Below are 13,329 nucleotides of genomic sequence, written 5' to 3'. Positions count from 1 at the left end.
CACGAAACTCCGCGAATCAAGCCCACGAAAAGCCGCGCGGCGAAGCGAGCGAAGACGCTGGTCGCGGATTCGAACGGGCTGATCGCGTGACGCGTGACGTCACGGGCGAACGTTGATCGATCGCCGGCGCAGGGCGCGCCACGGTCGGTCAATTACCAGCGGCCGCGAGGGAGTCTGGGTCTGAGGCGCGCGCCGTGGCCGTGCCGCGTCGCGCGGCGCCCCCGTCGCAATATGGCCACGTGCTAAACGCGCGGTGTTTACGCGACGACGAGGCGAGACGTCGGATTTACGGCTTACGGCCGTGCCCGGTGGAATCGCGACCGGGGCCCGGGGCCGCGCCGCGCGGCAGTGATTCAACACGGCGACGTGACGACGCGCGCGTAATGGCCGAGTGACCGACGTGCGGGACGCGCGACGGCTGATAAGGGAGAGGCATGGCGGGCGCGGACGAGGCCCAGGTCGTCAGGTGCGCCTACGGCTGTCAGGACATCGCCTGCCGCGACGTCGTCGGCGACCGCGGCGACGGGGCGGCGAGTCGCTCCGTGCGGAGCTACCGGCCGCACGGCAGCCTCGCCCGGGTCCTCTACGACAAACGGAAGGCGGACGAGTGGCTGGCGACGTACGACAAGCGCAAGGTAAGCTCGATAATTCCTGGTACGGTGTGTTCCGTCTCTCGACGCGTTTCCGTATTTCCTCGCGCGAGGCGTGAATATAATTCTTCCTCGTTTTTGCCGTTAAAACGGCGCGACGTCACGCGAACGTCGGATCCCGGTGGCCGTCGAGGAGTCATCTCGACGAGCGTGCGCCTTCGGCCCGCGCCCGCGCTCCGCTCCGTCGCTCGCCGTGTGCGGTTTACCTCCCGGTCTCCCGCCGCGCGCCACGCGTCGCTCCTAGGGTCGCTGTCCCGGGGTCAAGCGTCGAGCGGCGCGTCAGTAGTCTCGGGGATCTTGGGACCGCGGTGGAAGCCGCGAGATGAATCGCGAGGCTTTCCAATGTCCGGTCCGGTGTAATGCCCTCGGTGATGCCCGATACTTGGGATACGAAGATAGATCGATGCAAAGGTATATTCGCATGGAAATGTATGCAAGTACCGCGACAAATTATTCGTAAGATTCGTGAAATGACAAAAAGTATGCGGGAGGAAAGAAAATGTGCGAAATAGTGTATTAAGCGTGTCGTCTTTGCGATCTGCTGCACTTTGTGATAGATGAACACCATTTGAGATTGTCTAATTAATTATCTAATTAATTACATGAAATTAGATTAAAGTTTTCATTTTTTTTGCACGCGATTTAAAATAGGTAGTGAGCAAAGCGCTGTTTATTGCAGAACGCGCTATTCGCTTTGCGTCGAGCGGAATTTTTTGAAGAAAATTTGCCTCGGATCAATTTCGAGTTATAAGCAATTTTTTTTTTTTTCGAGGGTTGTTAACGTTGCGCCAACAGCCGCGTATTTTCTCGAAGAGGGGCAGTTACGCGGGGATATCGCGCTTCTTCGTCCTTCGCAATCACGTGACAGCGTAAAATTTAACCCGCAATTATACCGGTGCTCCGTCTTGCGCTCGCATGCCTAGTCCCCTGTCGATTACCCCCTAATTTATGCGGCCGTAAATTAATTACGATTTCCCAGAAACCTCCCACCGTCAATTTTACGACGGCCCCGCGGGCATGTCCCGGGCGCTGACAAAGATTTTTTCTTTTTTTTTTTTCCCCGAGAAACGAGGTTCTGAAATCTCCGCGAGCGAGGTCCCGGACTCTTCTCTCGCGCGGGCCACCGGGGGTAATTGGGCGGCCGGGGGCGGCGGGGAGGAAGTCGTGGCGGTGCGCATCGGGGCACTGGCACGGCGACGAGGGGGGAAGGGCGGTAATAATTAGTACAATTACCGCACAAGGCCAACCACTGAGACTACCCTCCCCCCACTCGGGATAACCGCCGAGACGTAGAGCTGCTCGAGAGTCAAGACCGCGGATCGGTAATTACGGGATAATTACGTCCTCGATATTCCTGAAACGGGGCCGCTTCGGGCACCGTCCACGATGTACCTATATACTTTCGGGGCCCTCTCCGCGGCGCTATATCCTATCCTATTTATAATTACGGCGACGAGAGAAGTCCACGCCAATTTAACTCGCGGCGATCACGATCACGCCGCGGCCGGTCCCCGTGACGATCGAGGCGAAAAATGCGCGCGCGCGAGCCTCGGGATTATCGATCTGGGACCTGAGATGTGCAATGGCTACGATCGAAGCCACGAGCGCGCGGGAAACAGCTCCGTCGGCTTTTCAAATGTCACTGGAAATCGACGAATAAAAGCGAAAAATCTTGGAACAAAGAATAAAATGTGAAATATTTCATACGTTTCTTCTTGTATTAAAATATTAAACGTAATATCTCGAACATTTCACTTTTTGATTTTGTTAAACATATGAACAATAAGAATTTTCCATTTCTATTCGTTTTTACGGCAATATACTGGAACAATTGTAAAAAAAACATCTCGACATATCCATATTATACATTAGCAAAACAGTAAATGCGTTCTGCTCTGTTAAATGATAAATCGTTGATTATCGCTCATTGAATAAGTAAACTTGTCTATTTCTCGAAAATTTTCAGCATCAAATATACTTACGCGCACGCGCGTACAATTGATCTTTTATTTGTCTATTTTTCGCAACCGTTATCTCTGGAGAGGTCTAATTGACTCAATTGCTCTAGCACTTATAACTTGTTTGATATGTGAGATTGGTATACTGCGTCACTATCTTTATCATTGCAAATAAAACGGTATATGTAATATTTAACGTGTTTTGAAATTTCCATGCGCAATTCAAATATATAAGTATTATTCTTCGTCGATAAATACGTTTGTTGGAGATAGAATAATATCAAAATATAATTCCATAATTTGAAATAATTTAATATGAATAAAGATTTAATTGTATCTCGTTAATCCTTTATTTTAATACGATTCGCGTATAAACACGGAATTGGCAGATACAAGTCATCAAATGTTCAATATTACGACTACATATGCGTCTATGCAGTATATGATAATGAAAATGATAAACTGTCACGTGAAACTGTACGCAGAATGCTTATATGATTAATTCTGCATAAATACCGTCGAGAGATAACGTTATCTCTGTTAATATATCGTTATCGATGCGTGGAAGATACCACATACTGCATGCCAACAATATTTTTCAAGTTATGCAATAGCGTTCATTCGAGGGCTAATATCATCTTTTTCTAAGTCCGTATAGTATTTCTATTTACACGCACGTAATTTACTTCTTCGTTAATAATTTATCACGCTAAATTATATATATATACCTTGAAATATTTTTAATATTTCAAAAAAGCCTTATCTTTTTATTCTTTACGTGTATAAATTTTAAAGTTTTTTACTATTTTTTCTTGGATTCTCATCAAATTCTTTCAAGTTTCCAGAAAGCAGAAGATATTGAGAAAGCTGCAAAATAATTAAAGGTATATCTTATATCGTGACTTATCGAAATACTGAGATAATAAAATATGCAGGATAGAAATTGAGGATTTGAATGTGTCTTGGAATAAAAGTCGACAATACTACTTTCGAAAGGAACTATTTAGTTAGACAAAATTTGGTCTTGAACCGCTAATTTTAAAAGTTTTGCTCTCTGACAGCGATCTTTTAAAATTTTCTAGAGGAATTTCTCTCTTCAAGAGCTACTTTTAACTAAATTCTGCCTTTTCCGCGAAACTCTCCGCAATCTCACTCTGCGAGAGTGACTCTCGAGTTACATATGAAGTTACGGTCGAAATTACATTCTGAGATCGAGCTCATCTTCAACTCGAATCGGACAATCCGGTCGCATCTCGTCCGTTAAAAAGAGCGAGAAAATGGGGGGGGGGAAGGGGAAGAAAACAACAGCGGCTTTTATCTCCGTATTCGCGAGAACCGTCTCCTCCCCGGCCCCGATTCCCGCCACCTACCACGCGAGACGCAGAGCGAATCGATCTCAACTCCGACGACTGCGACGCGTACTCAGGCAGGTGCTCACCGGAGAAGGGAAGAATCCCATTCGGTCGCGTGAAACGAGAAATTTGAATTTCGAGCGGTGGCAGAAGGGGTGGCGGCAGGGAAAGGAAAGGTGGTGGGTTGCCCCGTGAGGTTTTCTCCCCCACGAAATCGACGCGAGACATCACTTCGCGTCCCCGCGTCCGCCGCCACCGCCGTTCGTCGTCGTCGTCGTCGTTGTCGAAGTCGACGTCGTCTTCGTCGTTCGGCGAACGTCGTCGCGCTCTAATATCCCCCAGCAAAGTCTAAAAACTTCGCTCCCGGCCCGGACGTAGTGGTGTTGATGCGGCGGCCTCGCTCCGATGTTTTAAGCTTTTAAAAAGGACTCGCGACAACGTCCGCGCATCTCGCCGGAACAGGGACGAAGGGGAGCGAGAGAGAAAGAGAGAGAGAGAGAACGTTGCGCAGGGCGCTGCTTTGAAATATTAAGTGACTGATGGATGAGGCTTTTGAGGGGAGGAAAGAGGCGAGGGACCCGAGAGAAGGACGCGTACAAGACAAGTATATCTCGTCGTTACTTCTCGTTCGCCCCTCGCCCGTTGTCCTACCCTTCCATCCCGCATCCGACCCTTATTTCGCTCCTTTCTTTTTCCTCGCACCCTTCCATCCGAGCGTGCTTCTCATTTCTCAGGTATCTTAAGTATTTCATCTACGAGCATGGTAATCGATATTAGCTTTCAAATTTCAATGCGCGGATGCAATTATAGCGATAATGTTCAGCGGAAAAGAAAGAATAATCGATTGTCAGGAAACAATGATAACGAAAATAGCCAACATTTATCGTGTTATTATTTAATATTATCATTTTATATGATTTATTACGCGTACGTGTTATTTTATGAATATTTTTGTATTATTTATAATTTTTACTTTTGTTTTGTGACGGTGCCATTTTTATGATCACTTCCATAAGTCTATTTTTTTTATCAGACTAATCAATCTTTTCGATATCATAATTTTTTATCAACCGCCATTGCAACGGCGAATTACTAACATCAGTAATCCGAAACGCTTGGTATCAATCAAAATCCGCGTGGCCTCGAGCAAATTTATGACACATGTGTTACGCTACACTTGCGTCGATGTGCTCCAACGTGCCAGAAGAAGGCTCGACGTTTCGCGGAAGTATTCACGTGGAACATGAAACGATTTGTTACGATATGATTACAATTTGCGTAACAATTTACGTACTCGGATGATATACCCACGTCGTCGTACCTGACGCTATCGATCTTGCTGTAAATATCGACGTTAAAGCGAGGCTATCGACGCGTGATCGCGTACGCTAAACAGCGATGCAAATAACACCTCGACGTCCACTTTCCCCGCCCTCTGTCCCTATGATATTCATTACGCGGCTTATTCGCGGGAACGTTAAAAAAAAAGGAAACTGCTGCGACCAGATGCGCTATCGCGGCGGGTTAGGGACGCGCAAGATTGTTTGGGGAGAGCGGATCCGAGAGCGGAGATGATAAGCTTCGCGCGCGTTTATGACCCGCCGCAATCCGGGTTCTCTTTCTCTCTCGTCGCGGCGCTCCGTCCTTCTCATCCGCCCGCCCGGCCGACTTGGTTGGTCATCGCGAAGGAGGATCTCGACGCAGGATCCGCGATAAATCCGGATAGCCGGCGGATCTCCCGCTTATCGCGCCGCACAATCGCACGTGGCTCACGCGAGACCGCGCCCGCGGACCGGTTGCGTCGGAAAACTGATTTCTGCGGACACGAAGGTTGTCTTTTGCCGACGTCGCGAAGATGGACGTAATTAAGAGTTATCTCATAATGAAAGCCCACGCGGGCGTCTTTTCTTTCTTTTTTTCTCTCACAATATTAAAGTGATTTTACTCCGGAACTTGTTAACATTCAACTGACGAAAGGAATACGAGCTTTTCAGGTACTTTTGCCGCGAGTAACGTTACAGATTCTTGGAAAACGGGACTCTGACTGACAAATGAGATCGCGCGTACGAGAGAAGTAGTACCGGTTCCCAGGGTGGAAATGATACCCGGCGAAGTGACGCGAAGATACGCTTTGTGATGCGTTGCCGAAAGTTCGCGCGAAGCTGAAACCTGGATTTTGAGGCGCTGACTTTAAAATAGCATCAGGCAACAGACTTTGCCCCGGAATGGCGGAGATGAGAGAGATCTCGTTAGCCCTGTTTTCTCGGACTTTTTATTTTGTCCTATCTCTTAGTTTTATGAAGGCAATTTTGCGAGACTGTGCTGCATATATCCGAAAGCGTGAAGCGTGAAGAAAGAAACACAAGACAGGAAATACGTGGGTCTATTTCATATTTTTATTCGACAGAGAAATAATATTGGAATCCACATACAAACTTCTAGACACTAGAATAACTTACGTGCTCCCTCGCGGACAACACCTTCGCCATAAATTGCATCAACGTATGTAAAATATTTCACCTCCAATATTATAGAAAAATATTTCAATTTCTTTTAAGGTTAAAATATAAAAAGAAAAGCTTATTATTTATCACGGCCATCTTCGTCGTCGCTATAGGAAGGTGTTTCCCGAAATCGCATTTGCGCCTCTCTTTTCGGCGCAAACGAACTGATATTCTAGGCGTAGCCGGCCTCGTTAGCCGATTGTCGATCTCGATGAAAACTCCTCACGGTTAGTTACACCGCCGTTGCTGTCCCAATCAAAACACTCGCGCTCCCTTCGTGTGATTTTTACGAAAGGGGTACCAGCTTGCTTGGCGCTTTCACCGCTTCTTTAGTTTTTCACCGATTGCTCCTCGTTGGCGCACTTCGCAGACTTTGCCTCAGGCGTTCAATAAAATTTCGCAAATCGGTTTCTTGATGTAGAAATTCTTGTGTTATTTTTCACACTTGTAAAGCTTCTGCATTTAATAAATTATTTTATTCATTAAATACGAAGGGACGGAAAAATGAAATATTTTATCGAAAATATACAATCAAGAATAGTACATTACGCAGAGAAATATTTTACTGCATATTTTTTTCTTAGAGCCGTTTAGACCTTGCAAATTATTTTCCGAAATAATTTGAGTCTATATATAAATCCAACCTGCCAACATCAATTCCAAGCAAAATCCTCGTAATGTTTTCCAACTTCCATGTGTGAGCATCCGACGACCTTTCGTTCGAACATAAGTTCTAATTCCGATCCCCGATCGATCGAACTTCCTTTGTAAGACGCGAAATCTCGTCGCGTGCCCTCGTCCGAGGCGAGAAAGAAAGCTTTCTCGTCGGGGAAAAAAAATCGTCTGGAGGACGGGAGCTCTCGTTCCTCTCCCACGGCGCCGATATAACGCCTGTCGGCCCGCCGCGCCGCCACCCTGGCAGCAATAACATAATGGCGCGGGAAGAGAATGCGTTTGACTCGCGATCCAACACGCCTCAGGAATCCGAGGAGCCCCGTGTAGCCGAGCAGCCAAACATCCCCAGTATTCCGCGCGGAAAGCATGAACCGCTCGACGACGTTGTTTATCGTTCGCAGTTCGCGCCGGATTTACGCGTGCTCCGCTCAATCTTCTTCCGGACAGGAGGAACAGATCTCGAGAAGAGAGAAGGAAACGTGCTCGCGCGAGCGATTCTGGAGCTATGACAGTCCGTCGAGCACAATAGCGTGTTTCAAAAATGGTCAAGACGCATTAATTTAACTTGTCAAAGTCTGTTATCATTTTTCGCAATAACAACTGTTTAACATATATATAATGTCCAGCAATTGATGCTTAAAGTCTTTTCTTTGATTAGTTTCGTGGACTTTAATTTAAAATCTTAATTCGGGTTTAATTATGAAGATGTTAGATGTACAATATGAAGATTGAAAATGAATAGATTCCAATCATGCCCAAAATATCATACATATTTGTTCTTATCAATATTTGTCATTTTATCTCGATAAAAAAAGAGCAAAGAATTTCTTTAAAATCTGACGAAATTACATTCTGTAAGAAAGATGAAGACTCAGCAAATGTGTCGCTATATACAATATACGTAACGCACGAAAACAATTTGGTAAACACATGTTACGAAAACACAGAGACCGATCGTCCGAATGATAGCCCGACGTTACTGTTTGCACTTCTACAGTTTACGTTTTACAAGTTTTCCCATGCATCGTTTCGTGCCGGCATAAAGCGACGCATAACCGTCTCGGACGAAGTGCGCCTTCGAACGTAACTCTGCGATGATCAACAGACTCCACTCGCGGATCTCAAATCATAGAGCGAGACTTCCCTCTCGACATTGTTGCAAAGCGAACAGCATAATAACATAACTACTCCGTTATTTTAAATTTCAGAATTGTGTAAAATCGCAGCCTCACTCTGGCATTCTTAACGACGCGTTCCTCGATACAATTTCATAATATTCTCCATCTCCATCAAAACTTTTTTACATGCATGAGATAAAATACTTAGAAATTCTAAAGATTCTCAACGACAATCTTTTCGTTGAATGATTTCTTTATCAATTTTCTGTCTAGTTCTTCGAATCGACAATTAACACGTTGACTGCGATATGCCGAATACGAGTTAATTGGTGATCAGCGGTTTATAGATGGACGCCAGTTATATATAAATATATATTCGCTAATTTAATCGCTTGGAGAGAGAAAAACATTTTGTTGTAATTTTTAATAAAGAATAATTGTAATTAAGTAATAACAATAATAATAAATAAAACTTAATAAATAGTGAATGATAAATGAGTAATTAAGTAGCATATTAAAATAACATGTTGATATAAAAATTCTGGGCGAAGTTACCTAATTGTAATCAACGTGTTAAGTATCAATAAACTGTATGAAAAATAGAAATTGTCGTGAAATTCCAAATTCATACTTCATTTAATGACGTGAGTGCGCCGGTGCGTAAATCGCGAGAATCTCGAGGTCGAGGGCGTCAGTTCTCCCGGCGTTATTTCGCCCGTTCGTCGCGGTGAACGCGCGACGTTGATTTAGATGGCTGCGATTTCCGAGTCGGCTACTTGTTGTCGGTTGCCGAGAGGCGCGATTGGTGCGTGGCTATACACGGCTACACGGAAGGCACAGAGGTAGAGTCAGTCGATTGTCTCTCATTCTCCGTCTGCGTTTCTCCGCCACGTCCCGGATCCTTCCTACCTTCCCTTAGATCCCGGCGCTGCGCAGAAAGTCGCCACTAATGACACGAAGAGGAATGCTGTCCGGCAGCGCGGGCGACCACGTCGGCGTCGGTAGCCATTTGTAATGCCCCGGGGGAAAAAGTCGAATCAAAGTGCGATGACGTGGGGTGAAGCGCGTCGGGCTACCTGCAATTAGCGACACACGCTGGTAGCCATAATTAAAATTGCACGCGCGGCGTCCTCCTTGCGCCGTGTCGCGGGCACCGCGAATGTTCTCGCCTTTACACTTCCACGCGTCGCCGGACGTGCTTTGTTTCGATATTATCTTCGAGATGATCTAGCTACGACGATGCTTTTTACTCCAGGAAAAGCAAAATAGGAGAATCAAAAGTTCAGTATCAAAAGAAAAATAAAGATATTTGTATATTTAGATAAAGGGTTGCTTTCTTTAATTTTTTGATCGGTTAAAATTATCACTGATTCTCTGAAACCTAATCTAAAAGCTCTAATATTAACTATCTTAGATCTAGCGCGTTTGATACGATTAATTAGTATAATTATTAATGAATATTATTGTGAATTATTAATTCTATAATAACGTGTTCTATATTTATGTGTAGAATATTTTATGACATAACATATTTTATTCGATTATATAAATTATGAAGAGACTGAAGACGGTTACCACTCGCATTTCTTTAGCAAAACTTACACGTCTGAAAATAGAATCTCGCGAATAAAAACTACAAAAGTGCAATTACAATTAAGATTACGTCCATTTAAATTTCGCGATTCATTCTGCATTACGAAAATATTTTGAATCATCCAAAAAGGTTTCATCCTCGAAAGACGTATAGAAGTTGTATAAGGAAGGCTCGTTCTCGAAACACGATTACTCATCCGGCATCGATCGAGAACGCGTTTTGCGAAAGTCCGACATTCTCATACCGCAAGTAACTCGAAGTGTTATATCGCGGGTCTTATCGAATGCCGGGCAAGCTGCTCGGCCCTCGAACAAGAAACGCGACGATCCGTCGCGCCTCCGCCCGGTGGACGATGACAAAGTCGATCGGTGGGACTTCGTGCCGGGCAAGCCGAGTTAATGCACCGCCGCGGCGAGAAGAGCGGACTGTTTTAATTAGAGAATCTAATTGATGGCCGGCTACGCGGCCACGGCAACCGAGCGATCCATAAACGACTTCTTATAGGGCCGCGCACCTGGGCACCACACTGGTGTTAATTACTCCCCTTCTGTGGCGAGGTCCTTCCATCTCGACTTTTTTTCCCCCGCCGCCGGCTCTTTCATCCTTTTTCGAGCTCTCGACTACCGGAGAGCCGGCGAGAGAACGGGACGGAGAAGGCGAGAGATTTACGGTGAGAAGGAACGGGAGAAGGAGAGATGACCGGGAAAGAATGAGGGACAGCGCGCAGGAAAAGGACCGAAGGAAGGAAGGGCGAAATGACGAAAAAAGGAATAGGAGATGGAGTGAGACAGAGGCGCGGGGTGGCGCGGCGAGAGAAAATGAGGGAGCGGGAGAGGAGCGGAGCGAGCAACAAGTGTCCCCCGTCGCGCGAGGCGCAAAAGCATTCCTAATTACGCCCCTACCCCGCTCGGAGCGAAACGAGACAAAAAGCGCCTTGATTACATTTTCGTATAATTTCATCGGCCGGCTCTCTCGCCATTAAGAGTCGCCGCTCCGCGCCGCGCCACGCCGCGCCGCCGAGCGCGCGCGCAAATTAGATCGATTCCTTAATGCCCCGGGGCCGCGTAATTGGTTCTCATTCTCGGAAGCTGACGGTGAAATCGGATATCTGTCGTGTAGCGCAAGGCCCGGTGGACCGACCGACCGACCGACCGGTCAACGTAATTGCTTTTCGGTCTGTGTGGCGTTTCGCGGTTCTTCTCGAGGACGAGAACGAGGACACGAACGTGGACGGCAGGCGAGAAAAGAATCGTTAATGTTGCGATACGCGGCTTCGACAATGAAGCGAAAAATGTTCAACGGACGCGACCGTGCCGTACGTCTCCCGGTCGTACGGCGCTTTAATGAAATATAAGACTTCGTAGGTTTTTTTTTTATTTTTTATATTTTCGCGCATTAACGCGTCGAAACTTTGCGCCGTCCGAACCACACCGACACCGGCAATATGCGTATATCCTCTCGTCGGCGACGATATGTGTATTTTGCAAGAGAGAACGCGCGAGGGGGAAAAAAATGACAGAAGAAACCCAGCAGCGCGTAATTACGCAAACTCTCGAAATGTGTGAGAGCTTCGTAGGGAAAATTGATCGGCGACCGAGGGATATACGTATCGTGTTAATACCGTTATACGCGGCCGTAATGAAGCGAAAAATACATTTTTGGCGGCCCGCCCGGTGGAACGTTAATGGAATATATACTTGGAACTTCACGAATTTTATTCCCGCAAATTGATGTAGCAAGATGATTTTTGCGATCAAATAATTTCGCCTGCGCGAGATTACGCATTATTCCGAGAAAATCAATTCTTATCCTTTATAGTTACATTATAGTTTTTTATATGGTATGTTATAAAAAAATATTACATGTACATAGATACTACAGAATCTTATATATAAATCGAAGGATCCATCAAAGAAAATTAAAATTTGAATATGTAAATCTTGATGTAAATTTATGAAATATTTATTATCACATAAATATCACATTGCTCATATAAAGATTATTTTTTATTAATCAGCTTTATTATCTACTACCAATGAAATAAGAGCAAATAGTTATTTATTCTTGTAGAATTGCGCAAAAATCTTTATGTCACACGTGCATGGAAAGTGGCCTATTAATTAAGCACGCGACGCGCGCGCGATAGGCCACTTTCCACGCACTTGCAACATAAAATAGGGTATGCGACACGTGCGTGAATTTTCATCTTCCAGCACTTGTTGCACAAATAACTATTCCGAAGTAAAACTTAATTTCATTTATTATATATATTTAATAATGCGCGAAGACAAAACCGTGATGAAGATAAGAACGAAGCTAACAATTATGTTTTATTTTTACAGTGGTACAGGGTAGACAAAACCAAGATCAGAGAAGATCTGCTGGATTTGTGGGTCCCGCTCGGTACCGGTCCCAATGCCGACCAGCCCGACAAAGCCGCCGAAATTTTCCTCGTGAGATCCGCGGAGAGATCCGACTCGCTGCCCCTGCAGGCTTGGCACTCGTTAGCCAGGTCGGCGTTATCCTGGTTCATCAGTCGAACGTCCATAAACGGGTAAGTGCCCATTACGCCGTTTCGTATTGATTTTTCCGCGAGATATCTCGATATCGCAATGTGCGGATCTTGCTGGATCTAATTTCACCTCTCCTGCAAATTCCATAACGAGGAAGTGGATCGCGTTTGTCGTCGACATGCGTTGCTTAAGTCTTACATTTTTTCCTCTACATTATTAATACAATTCAAGGATAATATTTCTAAACAGCTGATAACGAGAGATACTCCAGTCTCTGCTTATCTATATGTAAATACTTCTGGTATCTCGTTAACGCAAAGATAAAAATTAAAAACTTTTTTTAATTAACTTGGTCATAAGACAACAATATTTATTTTGTCTTATATCCGATATTCATTTTGCTTTCTGAATAAAAAATAAATTACAACACTATTCACATTTAATTAATATTTCGCGTCATTTATGTGTTTCGAGCAAAATAGTGTGAACGAGAACGTCGTTGTGACCGCGTCTTGTTACTCGTAGAATCTCCGTAATGTCTAATAATATCTACAACACATAGTTTCGACAAAAATAATAATTTAATATTTATAACACAAACACTTCCACTCTCTTATGCGTGATGATCCGTCCCCTTGTATATATTCGCGCAAATATCAAAGTACTTGTATCAAACGAGAGGTCCCCGAGCTACGGCTGTATGCTATCTATATGCTAGGGCAAGACCGAGGGCCCTCTCTCGCTGAAGGCGATATCGTTTGCGAGGTGATGAAAGGGGGCCTTCCCTTCTCGCCGGTTAATTAATAACCACGGAGATACAATCTCCGCCTATCTCGCTGTCCGCTGCGAGACTCTACAAGCTGGTGGCAAAGGCCCTGGCATGGCCGCGGGTCGGTCAGGCGGCGAGGTGGGCCGTGGGGGCCCCCGGTGCTGGGATGGAGGAAGAGAGACGGAACGAGAGAATG

At 45.4% G+C, this 13,329-nt stretch overlaps 1 protein-coding gene across 1 annotated transcript in view; it reads left to right on the top strand.

Moving 5' to 3' along the window:
• The first annotated feature begins 220 nt into the window (after nt 1-220).
• The window catches only part of LOC143898122 (protein-L-histidine N-pros-methyltransferase), a 39,247-nt gene continuing 26,138 nt past the window's right edge, over nt 221-13,329 (top strand). The window contains exons 1-2 of the mRNA XM_077407346.1: nt 221-635; nt 12,194-12,405. Of these exons, the coding sequence (XP_077263472.1) occupies nt 435-635; nt 12,194-12,405 (413 nt within the window). The 5' untranslated portion in view covers nt 221-434. The remainder of the gene's footprint in view (nt 636-12,193; nt 12,406-13,329) is intronic.

This window comes from Temnothorax americanus, unplaced genomic scaffold, assembly GCF_048541705.1.
Source record: "Temnothorax americanus isolate GAGA-0224 unplaced genomic scaffold, ASM4854170v1 Scaffold22, whole genome shotgun sequence".
In the NCBI taxonomy this organism is placed as follows: domain Eukaryota; kingdom Metazoa; phylum Arthropoda; class Insecta; order Hymenoptera; family Formicidae; genus Temnothorax; species Temnothorax americanus.
The sequence above is the reverse complement of the archived record's forward strand: the minus strand, read 5'-3'. Positions and strand labels throughout refer to the sequence as shown.